Source organism: Prinia subflava, chromosome 15 (assembly GCF_021018805.1).
Source record: "Prinia subflava isolate CZ2003 ecotype Zambia chromosome 15, Cam_Psub_1.2, whole genome shotgun sequence".
Classification (NCBI taxonomy): domain Eukaryota; kingdom Metazoa; phylum Chordata; class Aves; order Passeriformes; family Cisticolidae; genus Prinia; species Prinia subflava.
In genome coordinates this window covers 6,415,361-6,434,158 of record NC_086261.1, presented here as the reverse complement: position 1 = coordinate 6,434,158, position 18,798 = coordinate 6,415,361, and the positions used below count along the sequence as shown (strand labels likewise).

The 18,798-nt window shown below is 42.0% G+C and overlaps 1 protein-coding gene across 7 annotated transcripts in view; it reads right to left on the bottom strand.

Moving 5' to 3' along the window:
* AKAP13 (A-kinase anchoring protein 13) overlaps nt 1–18,798 on the bottom strand; it is a 205,516-nt gene that overhangs the window by 146,644 nt on the left and 40,074 nt on the right. For all 7 annotated transcript variants that reach the window (XM_063412789.1, XM_063412790.1, XM_063412788.1 and 4 more), the window contains 2 exons: nt 10,779–10,875; nt 1,892–1,936 (listed from right to left, as the gene is read on the bottom strand). In XM_063412789.1, the coding sequence (XP_063268859.1) occupies nt 1,892–1,924 (33 nt within the window). In that variant the 5' untranslated portion in view covers nt 1,925–1,936; nt 10,779–10,875. The remainder of the gene's footprint in view (nt 1–1,891; nt 1,937–10,778; nt 10,876–18,798) is intronic.

The following is an 18,798-nucleotide window of genomic DNA, read 5'->3' as shown; positions in this document are numbered from 1 at the left end:
CTTATGGAGGAATTAACAGGATACTGTTCTCAGTAATTTGAAAACAAGATCTAGGAGCCTGTATGTGAAAAATGGAGTTGCCATCACTCTGAAGAAGGAATGTGGTGAGGTTTGTTATTTGCCTCCCAACAGCCAGGCCACAAGACTGCTGTGTCTGCCTTTAGAAAAACAGAAATACCAGGAAGACACCCTTTTCTTTGTGTTCTGCTGGCACCTAACAACTCTCAGATGAGCTGTCAATTAGCAACACATGGAAACCAAAACTGATCTTAAAATGTGCAAAGTATTTTTACTGAGAGCAAACAGAAAGACTAAATCTTGACCTTTCAAATTTCTTTAAGCTACCAACAAATTTGTTTGTTTTGAAAGGGAGCTGATTTATGTATCCACCTGGCCAGGGGAGGAGGAGAGAAAAGGGAGTCACTGATGTATTAATAATGTAATTTATTTGCATTGGAAAGAAACACTATACCAAGTCCCCTATAATCATTATTTTACACCAGGCTACATTTGACCTCAGCTCAGTTCTCTGTCATGTGGGGATGAGGACTTCTAAGTGTACCACTTCAGTATTACAACCCCACATAAAACAGTGGGAAAATAAACCAATTCAGTAGATAAGCCTGAGAAAACAAAGCCCTCACATTAGCAAAGTCATACACTGTTCAAATGACATATTCTGCATTACACAATTCATGTGTAATACATTTCTATTGTAGCAATTTCATCATATATTTGTACATAAGTTCTATTCTTTCTTAATGTGTCCTAGGTTTAAATGAAGTTTCTTCAAAGTCAAGGTAAATTCAGTAGACTTGAGAATTAACAAAATTCAGGCAATGCTTAGTTTCAAAATTCATGATATGGTGTACTCCTGGAAAGCCACTCTCACAAAATCAGGTCACACTGTGTAGTATTTTAATTTTGCTTCAAGCACAGACTTAGGACAGTAGGAAGAGAATAAATTCCAATGCAAACTTCTAGTTGGTAATTAAAGGAAGGCAAAATTTAAAGCCTCCATGGCATTAAAGGTCAGTATGACCCATTATCCACAACACGCAACACTCTCCAAGATACAGGTCTATCACCAGTCCTGATTGCTTCTCCTTCCTTCCCCTTAAAAGCCACATTTGCAAGCAATTTTCCCTTCAGATTTTCCATCCCTGCATCCAGCTGTGCCCTGGCTGGCGAGGTCTGTGGGCAGCACCACGAGCTCCAGCAGCTCAGCCTGCTCCGAGCATGGCAAGGCAATGTGGAAAGCAAACACTTTCAGACCTGCTGGCAGCTCTGGCACAGGTTTAACACACACTCACACACCCCCACACATCCAGGTCTCATTTGACAGTGCCCATGTTCTCCAACAAAGCTGCTATTCAAGGGCCAGGGGAAGCTTGTTCCTCATTAACAGAGCTGTGGAGGTTATGAGCTCTGAGAGGATGATGTAAACCAAACCCTGCTGCAGCCCAGCCCTTCGCTGCCTCCAGGTCCTCCCTGCCACGTTGAAAACTCCAAACAGAAAAATATTATCACAGTGGGCATGCCCTGCACACTGGCAGGCCCTGTTTTCCACACAAGCAATTTCTTCTCACCACCTCTCAACACATCAAGTCACACGAGCACAGCTTTGGGGAGCAAAAACACAGATGGGGGATACCTGCACAGAGACAGCATTATGTGCCTCAAAACCTACCTAAAACACACTGCTGGAAACCTGAGGAGCTCTGTGACTTACCTGAGAGCATTACCACCGAGCTGAGTTACCATTTGCAACTGAATTAATATAAACAAACTCCGGAAGGACCAAAGAGAAAAGAAGCAGCATCTCCAGAAAGCTGATGGGAAGAGTTTTGTGTGAAAAGGAGAGGCAAAAATTGTTTTAATTGGTACTCACATACAACGGAGCTTGCTGTGGATTAAGTTTCATGACCTCAGACCACTGAAACAAAAAAGAAAAAGCAAGTTTAAGCTATTTTTCATAAAATTGTAGGTACTTCTCTGTAAGTTGCTTTAGCACTCACACATTCCTTTTTCCAATAAGCACTTTTTATCTTCCCCTTCATGTCCATCTCAGTTCATCTTTCCTCCTAGTAATCCTCCCTTCATATCTGCTTTTTATGACAATTATCAATTCTTAATTGAAATCCTTCCACCAATCCCCCCACTCCCCCATGAAAAATCATTTATGAATATTTGTAGTCCTCTCTGCTGCTCAAAAAATACAACTACTACCTTGTCCAAGGTAATCTGATGTAATTTTTCACTCCTTTCACTGGATTATTTGTTAAAAAACATTTCAAAACTACATGAAAAAACAATCAAAAATACTCTGAAGGAAAAACTTCCAGAATATATGATGCTCATGATTCTGCATTAGCATTTTTCATAATCAAAATCTACCATTACTTATCCTGCAAAAGCTATTTTAGTCAAGAATCTTTCCTCTTTCAGGTTTATCCCTGTAATTTCTCTATAACCTGGCAAAAGTTTCTTATATTAAGCTGTGAATCAGTTGAACCAGAATTTCTCTTGCATTAGTTCCTCCACTCCAGCAGAAAATATTCACTCTAAACAAAAGCTCTACGTTTTCATTTAATGTGTGTATTAAGAGATCCAAGATCCTAAGATGAAGGAATGCAAAACAATTAAAAATGGAATTTCTGCTGTTACTCATGTCTGCAGAACTGGTAATGCTCTGCAAATACTTCAAGCCCTTTTTAAAATAGATGAAATACCACTCTGCTTTTCACACAAAAAATGCAGGATCTTGTTCATACTTTGCTCCTTTCCAAATCCCACAGTTTGCCTTTAGTGAGACAGAAATTAAACCACAGACTAAGTTCTCTTAGCTGATTCCAGCTAGCCTTGCTCCCTCACACGCTCTCTTTATTTTACAACATGTTTTTGTGCCAGTTGCTTTAAAATACCAGAGGAGCTGCCAGGCTTGTGCATCAAAACAGCCCTTCTGCAAAAGGTCCTCTGAGGCAGCCAGTGGATGGACAAGTATTTTGTAAGAGTTTTAAATCCAGTCCAATTCATACCTATTTTCAACCCTGAGATTCCTCTTTGTACGGCAAGAACGCCCCAGTGCAGGCAAAGTGTGCATCGTGAGGATAAACCTGACAGGGAGGTCAGTGCTCCTCCAGGCCAGCCCATCCCACCATCTGCAGGGCTCAAGGACTTTGGACACCATGCAGACAGGAATGCCAAAATGCCTTTTCCATTCTCCCATCACACCCTGTTCAGAATGGCTCTTTTTGGCAGTGCTCTTTATACCAAATGCTGGTTTCACTGCCCAGCTTCTGTGAGCTCCCCAGCACCCACTCCTGGCTGCCTGGCTCCATATGAAGAGTATGTAAAAAAGAAATCACAGTGCTACTCTCAAGAGCTGTCCATTAACAAATTATATATATATATATATGTATTTCTCATGAAGAAGATCTACAGGAAACAAAAAGAAGATCTACAGAAACAAAAACAACCACTCTTGCCTCCAACAACTGAGCAGAACTGCAAAAACCAGGAGGACGAGGGGTATTTAATCCATGACCTGGATTAAATACCCCTCCATGACCTGGATTAAATACAGCTGGGAAAGCTTACCTACCCCCCTTCCCTCTCCCTCATGCACTAAATTAATTTCAATTGTAAGTGTTTGAGGTTTTTAAGCTTTTCAAGTGCAGTTTTTAGGTATTTTAAGTAAACTTCAGTTAGACATATAGTTCAAGTTTAAGCTTTGCTGAACTTTATCTGAATCTCAGCACCTGACCTTTTCATTTATCATTTTAACATTTGATTTTTAGATCACTGATCCTTATTTGCAGAGCTTTACCCATGCACACTCAGCTGTACCAAAGGAAAAAACCAAACCCCGAAGAAAACCTAACCCAATCTTAGCCATAAAGAGCTTGTGGTTGCAGGCAAGAAAGAACAGCCAAAAAACACATGAAGAATCTGATGGTTACAGATGGCATGGAAAGCATTCCAGTAGATAAACAGAAATGCAGAGAAAGCAGGATGGCTTTCCAGCTGTAAGTATCACAGCATCACTGGGATGAAAGCCAAAGGAGGATTTACTCTTTTTTTGATGCAACTGAATTTACTTTTTACAGCATTATCTTGTAACATTGGTTTGAAAAGTCTGAACTTTGATTTCAAGGCTCTGGAGTAAGGCTTCACCAGCTTCCAAACTACATATATCATACAGAAATTAGGAAAGCATTATTGATGCTGGTTATCTGCAACAGAGCAAGACAAACAGAATTTCTTTTTTATATTTCTTTTAACAGGAGCACCAATAACCCACAGAGGGGGAACCCTTCAGGCAAATAGCCCAGAAGTTGTAAAAGAGTTTAAAGAAATCCCAGGATTTCCTGGGAGCACACATTCACCTCCCTTGCTGAGCTGCATCACTTCCTTCTACAGGGCTGCCCTAAAAAATAAAACCAAGATTCCAAAACCGCATCAATTCTCATTCAACAAAGCACAGTGTCCTCAAGGGCACTCCTCCACACTCTGGTTGTACAAAATGTTAATTTATGAAGTACTTGGAAATATCAAGAGGATTTGGTTTCAGGCCCTACAGAGCTGCTGCTCTAAACTGCACAAGATAAATAAAGATGGGGAAGTGGTAAGTGAGGGGAGCTGAGAGGAGACCAGCTGCCCATGTACAGAGGAATTCCTGCTGGAGCCATGATTTCATGCAAAGAGAACTAAAATAGCAATGTCTTTCACAAGTTTATTGTTCTCCTCTCGTGCCAGGGGAATTGCTAGGATGGAATATTCTCCTTTTCTTCTGAGTGGTATACGACCTTTATTGTGTTGTATTACCCATCGTGAGTCTCCTCATTTTTTTGTTATAACACAATTATTTGAAAAAAGGATCTTCTTGGTTTAGTTTGGGGGTTTGTGTTGTTTTTTCTTTTTCACCTGTAGCAAAAACTCTGAAAAATGGAAAGAAACAATGACTTGATGTTGGTTTTATTACTTAGATTTTCTTGTGTGGTCTTTTTCCTGGGTATATTTCTGCAAAGTTGAGACCTGCAGTAAGCTCCTCTCACCTTATGGTATTAGGCAAGACATGGGTTTGTTCACACACTCTGTTCCACAAGCTTCATTCAACACTGAATGAATACCAGAACTCACCATTCATAAAAGGAATGAGCTTTCTAATCAGTGCAATCAGTGTACTACTGCCCTGTCCTTAAAACCCAGGTGAAAGGAGACTGAAAAAAGCCAGGACAAAACCTACCAACAGCTTTGACAGGAAAAATAAACCCACAGTCCAGTTCTTCAAGAATGTGTATGGAGAAATTTGTATAAATAGAGTAGCTGCAATTGCAGTGACTAAAATAAACCCTAAGAGAAGCACCATAATACCAAATACAGAACAACTTTTTCTGTAGCTGTAATATGCATTGTTTTGTGTATCTGGTCAGAAATGGGAGGTTGGAGGCATTAGGAAAAGTAACCCATCCCAAATTGATTTAGCAGACACACAAGGAAGTGATACCACCAGCAAAAGCCTTGACCCTGGAAAGGAGAGGAGGTGAGGAAACAAGAAACCACATTTCAAACATGCAGCAGCAAACAAGCTACCAGCATACTGCAGCACTGTGTTCAGTATCACAGCTGAGCCTAGAACTAAAAAACCTCCAGATATTTGTGTACAATCACCTGAATTTATCTAATTTGCTGAACATGATGTTTCCTCACTAAATGGATTGCTTAGGAATTAAAATACATTTCCACAGGTGATATTGCTTCCCAGCTGTGTCCTGTCTGCAAACAAAAACATATGCTGCCATTCCACTACAGACAAAACAGGAGTTTCTTTTGGGTACAAGGGATGAAAAAGGAGGTTTAAAAGATTTTTTGTGTTGGTCTGGCTCTACCATCCCTCTCCTCCTAAAGCACGGAGGTGACCACCTCAGGAAAACCAGACACACACAGATTCCTTTCACAAAAAGAAAAGAAACTTCACAAAAGTTTAGAAAAAAGAATTAAAAGAGCGTATTTCATTGCAAAATCTGCCTAAAATCTGCTGGATTTTTTCTTTACAGTGTTGGGAACCACAGTACTGTACTGCATGTACAAGAGCCCACCAGGCAGCAGTGGGAGAGTTGTAGAGCTGAGCCACTTGCAGAGGGGCTGGAGCCTCACTGCAACACAAGCTAACAAAGCATCACTGATTTAATTGACTGATGATTTAATAAAATGCCCTGGATATAGATTAACTCGCTTTGCTTAATGTAGCTCAGCTTCCTGGCAGCAGGAGCTGGCACCACGCTGCTCCTGGGCTGGGAGCTGGGCTGCCCAGGGCTGCACCCACCCCCTGCTCACACCACTTCCCTCACCCAAACCTTTCCCATTAGCCTTCCCAAAATAATGAAGTGTAACACAAAGCTAAGATACAGGCAAGCAGATACACACACACACACAAAAAAATAAGCTTAAGCCTTATCCATGCTGTAAGTCCCTAACTCAGCTTTGCTAGCCTTGTCTTACTCCAGAGACTAATACCTAGCCAAATAACCTCAGTCTCAACATTAAGTTTCCTCTTTTTGGACCATTTCAATCTCATAATTGTCAAAAAAATCATCACCTGGATTACTAAAGTCCTGCTCAAAGCCTGGAAAGATATGAAGCAGTGTTAGGTTAACAAAAGCAGCGCTTTCCCCAGGTAGGGGAAGACAGAGCTCCCTCTCAAATGTCTTTCCCTGCTCCATCCCTACACCTATTAATAGGTACAAAAAACAAACCTACAAAAATCACAGCAGCTATCTCTTTACCGTTCATATGCCCAATTTACAAATAAAGAAAGAAACTGTAAAAGTTGGAAAAACAGAGAGTAGAAAAGGATTATTAGCCAGCTCTAATTATACAAACTGATCTCATCCTCTTGTCATAAGCCTCTTTCCTGTTTCCGGAATCTATTTGTGCTACAGAAAGACCAGCCTTTTGTAAATGTCCATGGGTCATCAACACAGGGTGATTAATTTCCCACTTTACAATACACACATACTGTCAAGCAACTCACTTGTAATCCGATATAACCCTGCCCTCACTTGTAAATTTTTTCCTCTAACATATTACTAAAGACAAACAGTACTTAAGATATCAATTTGTAAAATCCAAACAGCATTTCAAAAGGAGGCATCATGCTTCTATAATAAAATAAAAATCACAGACCACATCTTCAGTTCAAGTAGCTACATCCTAATAAAGTTAAAACCTAACAGTCGACTTGAATTAAAGAGCAGCATGGACACAAAAGCACACATATGCTTGTACTCAAATGAAGTCCTCCAACAGGTTCTGGGGCAGCTGCTTCACGTATGCATGAGACTTTTATCTCAGGCTCAAATATTAACTTCCAGAAATCCCTAGCAGACATTCTAGCTGCCTCCTCAAATGAGCAAAATCCAGTCTATACCTTTCTATACATTTTGTCGTTTGAATACATGTTTTGGCAGTAAACTGTGGGGAAGCTCTCAATGACAATCAGCTCATGTTTGGAAAGGTGATTCTTGACTTTGGGGGTTTAACCAGATCAATGAAAATTGAGTTTTCTGGGCAGCTGAAGCATCATGCAAACTACTGTTTATCTTTATCCATCTCTGAAAACAGAGATGCATTATATGGGATGAGGTGAAGAATGGAGGGAGGCAGGAACAGGCTTTGGGGAGCATTTCACTCCAGTGCATAAAAGGATAAACACAGTGGAGAGCTGTCAACAGAAAGGAGATGCCTACAGCCTGGGGAGAGAGCAAAGGCTCTCACTATTGATTCCTACACTTCTTGACTACAGCATGTGTCCTCAAACCTTCACCACTTCACTATTCCCTGACTCTCAAGGCTTTGCTGTTTTAGGAACTATGCTGAGCAAAGATGGTTTCAGTAAAAGAAACAACATCCCCAAGCCCTAGAGCTGAGCAGTAAAGGCCCTGCTTCTCTCTGTGCTTCCCAAACCACAGCACTTGTACTGCACTCCCAAAAACACAGGCTTGCAGTAGAAAACAATCCATGATGCCCAAAACACCACACACACTTTAATGTTGACAAATGTTAAATATTTCCTAGCATTTACAAATCAGGTAGTGACCCAATGCATATTTTAATAAAGGCATGCACCAACCTTAACTCTCCACAGCAGAGAGTTCTGGCTACAGGTTGAGTTGGAAAAAAATGGCATCAAGACCAAGATGCAAGACATGTTTCCACTTGCATTTTGGTCTAAGAAGCTTCAGTGTCCAACATTTTAATGTGCTTTTCTTCTCTGAAGAGTACATCACACTTACTTTTCCCTTTAGGCTCTATTTTGCAATTGCTACCACTGTGGCCTCAGGCTGCACAGAGTTACTCAGGAAAAGCCTGGCTGACACTTGACTCCAGAAGAGGAAAATTTCATCAGAAACTTCATGTTTCCTACAGGAGTACCTGCACTAACCTCTCTCCATGTGGCACAGCATGACCACATCTGACACTGCAGAATTACAAATTGTTTCTTCATAATTGCTCCTTTTCTTTCAACTCACAAAACTATGGGAAAATGTTCTTCTCTAAACATATACTTTAGGCAATGGAGAAGATGCTCATTTTGCTGAGCAAAAAACATCCTTTCTGAGGCACAACAGGCTCCAAAAATGCACATCATTCACTTAGCAACTGCAATGGTGGAGTCACTTGGTGTGGCATTCCCTGCAAAGAAAATGAGAGCCCTGTTCCCAGGACACTGTATTGCACTGGGAATATCCCACAGGAAGTAAAACTCCCAAGCAACAGAAAATTATATATCCATAACCTAGAAAAGAGAGAACACTCATTCAAGCCCCATTTTTAAATAAATTAAAGCATCAAATAATGGAAATCCAAGCAAGTACAGTTTGTACCCAGTTCCATCACCCCACCTTCTGCACCTGAGCCTTTCTGCAGCACGCTCATTAGCAAAACCCCACATTTTGCAGACACCTAAAATTGTTCCTTTCCACTGCCTTTACAAAGTGACCTTTCAGGCTGGTCCCTCAGGAAATGAATGGGTTAAGTGCCCACAGGTCCCAGCCTCCCCAGTAAATCATTTATTACCCCAGCTCAGGGACAAGGAGCTCTGCAGAAGCGAGAGCCCACGCTGTGCAGCTGTTCCCAGCCAGGCAACTCTCCACAATTATGTTATAACACAGGATTAAGCTCGAGGAGTGGAAATCCATCCCTCCACTGCTGATGGCTTTTTTCTTTTTTCAGGTTATGCAGCTATTTTAAATGTTACAGAGCTCATTAACATGAAGTTCATTAAGCAGTAACCACTTCATGAATGAAATGAAAAGATTGTCATTATAAGCACAATTATGGAAATACTAGACCAGCAGGTAGAAAAAGGAAAGGGTATGAGAATGCTGCTCCTGAACTCCAAATTAGCCTTTTTTTATTTCTTCCCAGATCCTTTAGGGGAGGCACACCCAGAAATCAGACGTGAGGCAGAGGCTGGTTCCCAGACAGGACTTCAGGTGAGAAGCTCTTGCTGCCTGTGCTGGGCCTCCCCAGAGATTTAGCTGCTGCAGCTGAGTGCAAAAAGTCACCCCACAAAGGGTCTGGAATCTTCCTCAGCAGTGAGCACTGCTCCCCAAATTAGCAGAAAGTTAAGAAATACTATGACAAATCAAGCCACAAATTGCTTCTCTGCAGCTGGTGTCGTGCATTCCTCCTTTAAACACGAGGGACTTGGAGGACAGCTCTCAGCAAGCTACTTATTCCTGATACCGTGGGTTCCATTCATAATCATGCCAAGGACTTCATTTCTTTCTCAAGCTCTGAAAATAGGTATAATCCCACTGCTCAACCCCACTGAAAAAAGGAAAACCCAAATAATTACAATACATACTTGTCTCTCTACAAGTAACAACGGTTTATGATTAATCCACCCAGCTGTTGCCACAGCTCAGTAACACCAAACGATTTGGACTCAGCCTCGTTAAAGCACTGGTCTTGTAGGCAAGACCATGGAAAATATGAGGCACTGCAGAAGGTAAACAGGTTAGGGACGGTGGGAGGGGAAAAGAGGCAGCTTGCTGTGGTTTTCCTCCCTCCCTCCCTTGACAGAGCTCACACATGGCAAGCACCCATTTCCAGGCAAGAACTCTGGCAGTTTCTTTGCTTCAGGCTAACAGTTTTTACACATTCAAGTCTTTTTGGAGAGAAAGGGTGGAACTCCATGAGTCAAAACAGCTCCTGTCAGCAATGCAATCACCAAACACTCGCTTTTAGGTCAGATCCACCCCGTGATCTGGTTCACCACACCAAGAAGCTGGTGTTAGCTGAACAACAAACCCAGAAGCCTCAACAGGACGAGTGCTTCGGGGCAGACAGACCGACAGCCGCCGTGCCGACCGGGAGGCACCTCAGCCCTGATCCCGGCCGGCTCCCGGGGAAATCCCGGCGCTGTAACCGTATGCCTGCCCCAGGGACATGAAAGCTGTATCTTAAAATATTAGGGAAAAACAGCTGATGTTTTAAGTGTTAAGTGCTATTTTATACCGTGGCATCTGGTTGATGGAGAGGAGGCCACGTATCCCTTTTCTACTTCTACCATAAAGAGATTGTATTTTATGGCAAAGTAACTTGTTGAATTTGTTTATATCATTGTAATTGCTTTGATATCAGCATCCCCTCCTCCTGTCAAGGCTAAGCTTGACAAATGGCTTGACAATGGGCAAATCTGTTCTCCCAAACCCCTCACCTCAATCCTGGTGTATACCTGAAAGAGCTGCCAAAACATTTAACCTTACTTTAACTGCATGAAGCAGTACAAGTGGCTCCAAGATGTTCTTCAGGTTGTTCCCACACCGAGCAGGGAGAAGCAGGGCAGGTCACAACACACAGCTCCTGGAAGGGGGGAGAAGAAGAAGTCAGCAGGTGCAAGGGTGAGCATGGCTGAGAGCGGTCCCAACACCCAAACTGGCACTGCAACACTTTCAGCAAGGGGGATGGAAACCATCCTCTCCCTCTTAGCCATGTGGGAGACATGTGTTGCTTCCTGAGCAGTCCCATGTGGTTCCACAGGCACACACAGGACAATGGCCACATTATGGATGAGGCTATTTATAGACACACGTGGGCATCTGGTACCACCACAGAATAACTGTGCTGCTGGGTTGTGTTTGCTGCTGTCCTGCTATTTGGTTTATCCCCAAAGCTGCTGATCTGCTGTCCATCACAGTATCCCAAACAACTAAACTGGCCTTAAGTCCTTTGCATCCACCAACACACCCTCTTCCAGACAGACTTCACCAAACTCTTTGAGGACTCCCTTATACCAAGGTGTTTTAACAAGAACAAAGGTACATCTGCCATGATGGCAGATGGTGACCAGCAGATGAAGCCCAAATCTACCAGGGCGTCTCTGCCAAACCCTTCTGGGTCGCCTGCACTTTTCCACAGGCTGATTTCCTGCTCTGGGGCAAAATCTACTCCGCAGATTCATCCATAGGAATGGTCTCCAAAGCATACCTAGAAAGAGCAGTGCTCTTACGCATGACCGTATGCAGTGCTTACACTCATGCATAAAGTAAATCAAATGTCAAAAAGTGAAAAAGCCAAGGTTGGGCTATTGTTTATTAAATGCTGTGTGGGAGCTTTTATTAGCTAAATCAAAATTATCAGGGTATCTCATCATTTGGTTACCACACCAGGAAAGGTTGTGGCTACACACACACACCACTGAACACAAGCACAACACACCAACTACCTCCTCCTGTTCTACCAGAGTGAGACACTGCTCCTGCACTCTCCCTGTTGGGAAAACAACCATCACCTGGGAATCTCACAGCCTGAGCCAGCCTGCCAACCTCAGAATGCAATTACAAGCACAGAAGTAACAATGGCAAAACTAGTTACCAGCTGGGAAATCAATTGTACTGTGTGAATTAGCTGGGGAACGTACAGGACTGAGGCACTGCACAACAAATCTCACTCTTTCATCTACACAAGAACTGCATCACTTGAAAACCTCAATGTCAGTTTTACACAATGTTTTTTCTTAATATTAACAGCTAAAAGTCTTTTATCCATTCTGATGAGAAATGGGGAGAGTATTTTGCAACGCACTACAGCGTACTGTGTGTTACCAGAAATATGTTTATTTGGATATAGACCGAAGAGGAAAATCAGAAAAAAAAAATATCCTCTTAAAGTATGAGGATAGTGCATGAATTCCTTCATTGCCATGTCACACATTTCTGAATTACATTCTTATGCCAAGCTACTGGAGCTGAAAGTGGAATTACCTGAACTCTTAAATCCCAGTTAAGAGCGTACAAACACTCTTTGGATTCATTAACCAGTAAAAACCACCCTCGCAGTCACAAACAAGCAGACTGGAACTTTCCTCCGGCATTTTTGTAGTGTTATTTTCAGGACCTCAATTTAGAAGATGGTTACTGTTTGATAAAGCAATGATTAACTATTTGCCATCCTGTGTTGATCTCCAAGGAACAGCTCTTTCCAAGGCACATACAATAACAATACAGTGGTTTCACTCGTTTATGAGACACAGATAACTTGGCTTTTATTACTCAATTTGTCTATTTTGGCAGAGAAAGCAGGGTTTGCTGCTATCCCTTTGAACCAACAAGGACTGTGGGTATGGCTAACATTGCCAGGGTAGATAGTGAACATGCTGTGAATCACTGCAGGTTTTTCCTCATCTCCACTAAGGAATGAGGGTGTGTGTATGGAAAGCTCACTTGGATGCTCAGGACCTGGAAAGTATTAGCAACTGGAGAAAATAAACTGGCCTAGCAATGAAAAACTAACATAGGTCATAAAATTCTCCCTCACTGTTTTTTGTCTGGTTTTATTCTGTGGGAGTTTTTAGATTGCTACAAGAACCAGCAAGTAACATTAACAAATCTTTTATCTTTTAGTTCTATATGTAAAGAGCCTGCACAATCAGTAAGGTTGTCCACGTCAAAGTATCGATTCCACAAAGAACTGATTCCTGCTTCCCATGAAATCATTATGGGACAACTCCTGCATGCCTAAGCACACCCATTTCAGAAGGATTTTCTCATGGGGATTTCTTCTCCTCCTCCTCCTCCTTTACTGGGAAATCATTACTAAGTGTTGATGAACACTGACATAGCTCCTGTTTTCTGAATCTTAAAAAGATGGGTTTAAAAATTATGTTTCATAGGTGAGCTCATACTGCTTTACAAACGAACCATTATTCAGTATTATCACAACAAAATGATGACATACAGTAGCTTTAGAAAAAGCAATTTGCTTTCTACACAGTTATGCCAATATTCCAAACAACCTGTATCTCTGGATAATTTCTGCCTGAAAGGGCCTATAATCATGATATCCCACAGTGCTCACTGAAGTAATTGAGAATGTAAAAGAGTGTCCTTTTCACACCTGCCTTTATACCTATTTTGCTTGAGTTTAATAAAAATAGGAGGAAAAGCCCGTCTCTTTGTTAGGACGCAATTATTTGATAGCAGACTGTTTATCATCTTGCTTCCTCCACACTGAGACAGCTAAAGCAGAAATTGCCCAGGCCACTGATGAATTACTGAAACACTCTTTATGAAGAGAGAGGAAAAGAAAATTTAAGAAGAGCGTTACATGTATTTACAATTTTAAGAAGACAACATTACCTGGTCCTGTGGATTATATATGCAATTGCTGCAAGAAATGAGTTGTTTTACCAAAAAAGCCCAATAGCTTAGAGGTGAACTGCATCTGAGATATCCTCAAGAGGCAGAGAAGTAAAGCATCAAAAGGTACTTGTTACATTTGTAAATTAAATGAACAGCAGTGAATAACACAGACAAGAAATTATTCTGTGTTGATAATCTATTTGAGAAGAATCAGTTGGGACTTTTAAATATGCTTGATAGAGTCCCAACAAGTGGACCTCAGGGTTTCCAGTTACTTTGCTGATCGCTCCTCAGCAAACTCCCACCCTTCCTAAAAACTCCCCAGTCCCTGGCACAGAGGAATCCACTCCTCTAATTTGCTCTTGCTTCCTGAACCCAAATTATTTTATTTTTCTGAGAAGTGTTCCATGTTTTGTTACTCTGCCATCTGAGCACTTTGACATGTCAAAGGAGTTATCTCACCATGTGGTCGTAATCGCCATTGCAAAGCTTTCAACAAATTCACAAAGCAGCACCAAGATGAGGGCACTAATGGTCCAGGAGATAGACAGCTGATTGTTTGGGATTATTTGATACAGCTGGGACCTTTCCATAGACAAGACATCCAAGCACAGCCAGTCCCTAGCACCCAAACAAATCTCTGGGGTTTTTCTGAGCCTGCTATAAAACCTCCTCACAATTTCATATCAAATGCTGTCAAGGAAAATATTGCTTCTCATCCTCATCTCCCAAATTGCTGGGTGTACAGTTGCGTGCTGGTGCAATCTTTTCTCTGAATACACAGCCTATACTTGCATATCATGATATTCTCATGATAGGACATCCCTTTCCTGCTTCTACTGCATCTCCCAGGAGAGACTGCCTCACAGGACCTTTCCAGAAGTTTGGCTGATGGTCAGAACTGTATTTCCTAATTCCTTAGGGAAGGGAATCTGGACACACTTCTTGGACAACCAGAGGATCACACCCAGCCAGCATGGGTTTAGGAAAGGCAGGTCCTGCTTGACTAACCTGATCTCCTCCTATGACAAGTTGACCTGTTTAGTAGATGAAGGAAAGGGTGCAGATGTTGTCTGCCTAGACTGTAGGAAAGCCTCTGACACTTTTTTTCACAGCATTCTCCCGGAGAAACTGGTTGCTCAGGGCTTGGATGGGTCTATGATTGTGCTGCTCACTGGGTTGAAAACTCTGGATTGCGGGGCTGGGTCTATGGGCCGGGTGGGGGTCAGCCTCTTCACCAATTCAACAACTGACAGCACAAGAGGAATCTCTTCAAGTTGTGCCAGGGGAGGCCTAGATTGCACATGAGGAAAAATTTCTTCACCAGAGGTTGGTCAAGCACTGGAACATCTGCCCAAGGAATTGGTGGAGTCACCATCCCTGGAGGCATTTAAAAGATGTGTAGAAGTGGCACTTAGGGACATGTTTCAGTGGTGGTCTTGGCAGAGCTGGGTAATGGTTGGATTTGGTGACCTTAAAAGGTCTTTTCCAAACTATATAGTTCTATGATCCTATATAAACGGAAGAAAAAAACATTACTTGCCTAAAATCTGCATTGCTTTGGACAAGTGTAAATGCAGCGGGATCCTCTAGCCATTGCATCAAGCTACATTTGTACCATAAAGAGTGGAGGGCAGATTGCAGCTCATCACGTTTTGACACACACACAACATTCCACTGAAAGTAAATGATGGGTTTTGTTTAGACAGCAGCATCTGACTTGCCATACTGGATGAAGAAAAGCCAAGAATTTTAAGACAATAGAAAGTAAAACATATCCATATTTCACATGTCTGTACACATTGTAGAGCAAGCAATAATATAAAGATGTTAACTGCAGTCCCATCAATCCCGACTACCAGGAGATGGGAGACAAATATTCTTTCACATACACTAAGCTAACTTTTGAAACCCAAACTCTTTTGACAGTGTCGCCTTGAACATGTAAACAGAAAAAGTCCCATGTAAAAGGGAAGCAAGGAAGCAACAAATCAAGCAAGAGCACTTCTCTGCTCACTCTAGGCCTGGACAGACATAAATTTTCTCCCTAGAACTTGGAGATCTGTACAAAATTGAAAGAACTTTGAAATTTGTTTTTTAATTCCACCAGCAATCACAACAAAGCAGCAAAACAAAGACCAGTGATGCTTTGTGGCTCTCTCTTTGCCTCTGGACAGCAGGACAGCAGCCTGGCTTCACAGACACCTCTTGGGCAGTAACACACAGGAACCTGTTTCCCCAGGAGATGAGGTGCCACAGGGACCCTGCAAGGAGTCAAAAACCCCTCACCTCTAAGAGCATGGGCCTGCTCAAGTGCTCTTCAAAGGTACACAAGGTCTCAGTATTCAAAATTGAACAAAAGAAAAACTGGAAAGAATAATACTTTTGGCACCCATTAGTTTTTATTAATAAAAGCAGGACTTGGTCATGAAATTTGCTCATCTTTAAACTACAGCCTGTCACCATGTTCATCCTAAACAGCAACTGCTTCTTTCCAGACAGCCTTGTTAAACCACATCAGGATTGAGATAAGGACTTCAAACTGTTTCCACAAGAACATCACGGCTGACTGTCTGTGCGAGATATTAAAACTGAACTTGTGGACAGTTGAAATTTTTGCAAGGGATTAGCACTTCACTGAACCACCATGGCAAGACCACTACTCTCCTTCTTACTGGGAACCAGCATCAGACTGACAAGCTAAAAAACAAAGCAAACAGCAGCAAACTGCAGTAACATCTCAAGCCCTCTGACACATCTAGAACAATCTTTTTTAAAAAACTCTTTTAATTCTGCAACAGGTTCTTCTTCTTCTCTCCTCTACCATGATATTTAGGTGACAGACATCAACGAGTTGTGCCTCTAGGTACAATGAGGCAAAGCCCAAAACACACCCCCTTCAGAAGACCAGGAAAGAGAGGAAGCACAAACAGTGAAGGTAAGGACTAGTCCAGCATGGCCATCATCAAGCTGACCAACACAAGATGACCAACACAGTGCCTCAAAGGCACAGGAAAATGTCACTTAACCACAGTTCCCCACTTAACAGAATGGGCCTATTTTCTTTGAAATACTGGGTGCAGGTTTTGACAGGATATGCCAGACATTTCCTGGGAAGATAACATGTCACTCCCAGAATGGGATATGGACCCTGAGAGAAGGCAGAGTGGTTGGAAATAAGATTCATGTGAAAATTTCCCTTTGAAGGCTTGTCTGGTCCATCATCCTGCTCAAAGCAAGGCCATGACAGCAAGGTTATGAAATTATCCCCATGCTTTCATTGTTCAAAACTGTCCCAATCAATGTGGCCTGTTTCTCAGTTCCTGTATGGAAAATTGATCTAAATAAGGTAATTGAGCTTCATCGCTACAGAAGGAAATCATCATCAGTGCAAGGCATTCCTGCTCCAGCTGCGAAGCCTACACAATTCACTTGTTTAATCTGACTTTCCCTATGTACAAAACTGTTTTTCTCCTTCATTCCCACACAGTTTAAAAAAACACTCAATAAAACAAAGAAATAAATTTTTACTGTACTTAGAAGCCTTGTGACAAAGAAGGGGACGTGTACATGTTGAAACCAAACATCAGCATATAACATGCACTGACACATTAATACAAGACTTTCTCCTACATGTTAAGGAGATATCTTGGTATAAAATACAAAAAATAAACCTATATTCTTGTCTCCCCCTGCAGCTCCTGCCAAGTCCAAGGTCCCTCTGTGCTGAGCCCCATGGATGCAGCAAGAATCCCTCTGCTATGATGTTAAATGCTGGGAGGGGACACAAAGGGACAGAAAATGACACAACTTGCCCAAGGCTTTAGAGATGGCTGCCAGCACAGTCTGTAATCTGGATGGTATCACCTCTCCACCCACACAGCAGTGATGGTTCCCCCTTTCTTCAAAAGCTGTCTCCATCCCAGCCCGCTGCTGCCCGGCTCTGCCAAGCACCCGCCACGCAACTGTGACATTAAGTCACTTCACTGCTCGAATCAACACGTCACTGGAGCTGCCCAGCACTTAATTATATGAATTAGGAGATCTGTGTAATGGTCCTAAACCAGTAATGAAAGAGAAGGTTTAATGATGCAACAAAAACCTGCAACGCAGCACTCAGATTATGGGTGGGTTACACAACAGCTCGAACAATTCAGCGTTTACGCTGCAGACTTGCACAGTGCACATCACATTTTCCCAGAGCCATCATCTGACTATGAGCACGTGAGATCCACTCAAACACACCCTTCCTGCCTCCCTTACACCAGAAGCTCAAGGATGAAGGTGAGGCTCAGTTTTTGAGCAGCAGTCATCCACATCAAGGAGAGATGCCCAAAGCAAAGTCAGCCCTTTTCCCAAGCTCACATTCAAACTCAAAAAGATTTATCTGAAGCCTGTCCTAGCAACCACTTGTATCTCACAAGTAGTGCTTGCTCCTCCCAGCATTAACACTCTATTGCATAGAGATGACATAACTCCAGTGAAACCTGTTCAGTTGACAGCTGCAGTGACTTTTGCATTGTGCCATGTCAGTTAACTCCCATCTGCAGCCTCATTTAATAAAGTATTATGAGCACAGCTTTAACAGAGATATCACCCATGAACTGACAGCAAATAAGGTAATTTAGGTATTTGATGAGCACTCAGCATGAACTGTTCATATGGAAGAGAATGCTCCTACCCCAAGATTTCTGAATGGAGGTTATTACTAAATAAGCTCAAGTACTTCCAGATATTATTGATTTCTATTCATAGCACTTATATAGCTTAAGGGAGAAATCATTTGGTCTGAAGTATTCTTTTAGAATCTATTGACCTTCCATGTCAATAAACACAATACCAAATTGCAGCTTAGCAGGCTTATTTTATCTTTTTTTTTCTTTTTTTTTTTTTTTTGTAAAGTGCTCAGATGAAAAGCACTACACTAGCATCAGAGCTGAGAAGTATTATTTAGATTTCAAAAAGCAGTTAAGTGCCATGGCCAATCCATATATTCAATATCAAAGGGATCATAAAAAAATTGACAGGACTAAAACTGCATTGGGGAAGGAAGAGTGATAGCATCAACTGGGAAGCTGCTTACCAACATTTGCACGTGCTTGTTCAAACAAAAGCCTCAAGAAGAGATGCTGTGCCTTATCTAGAA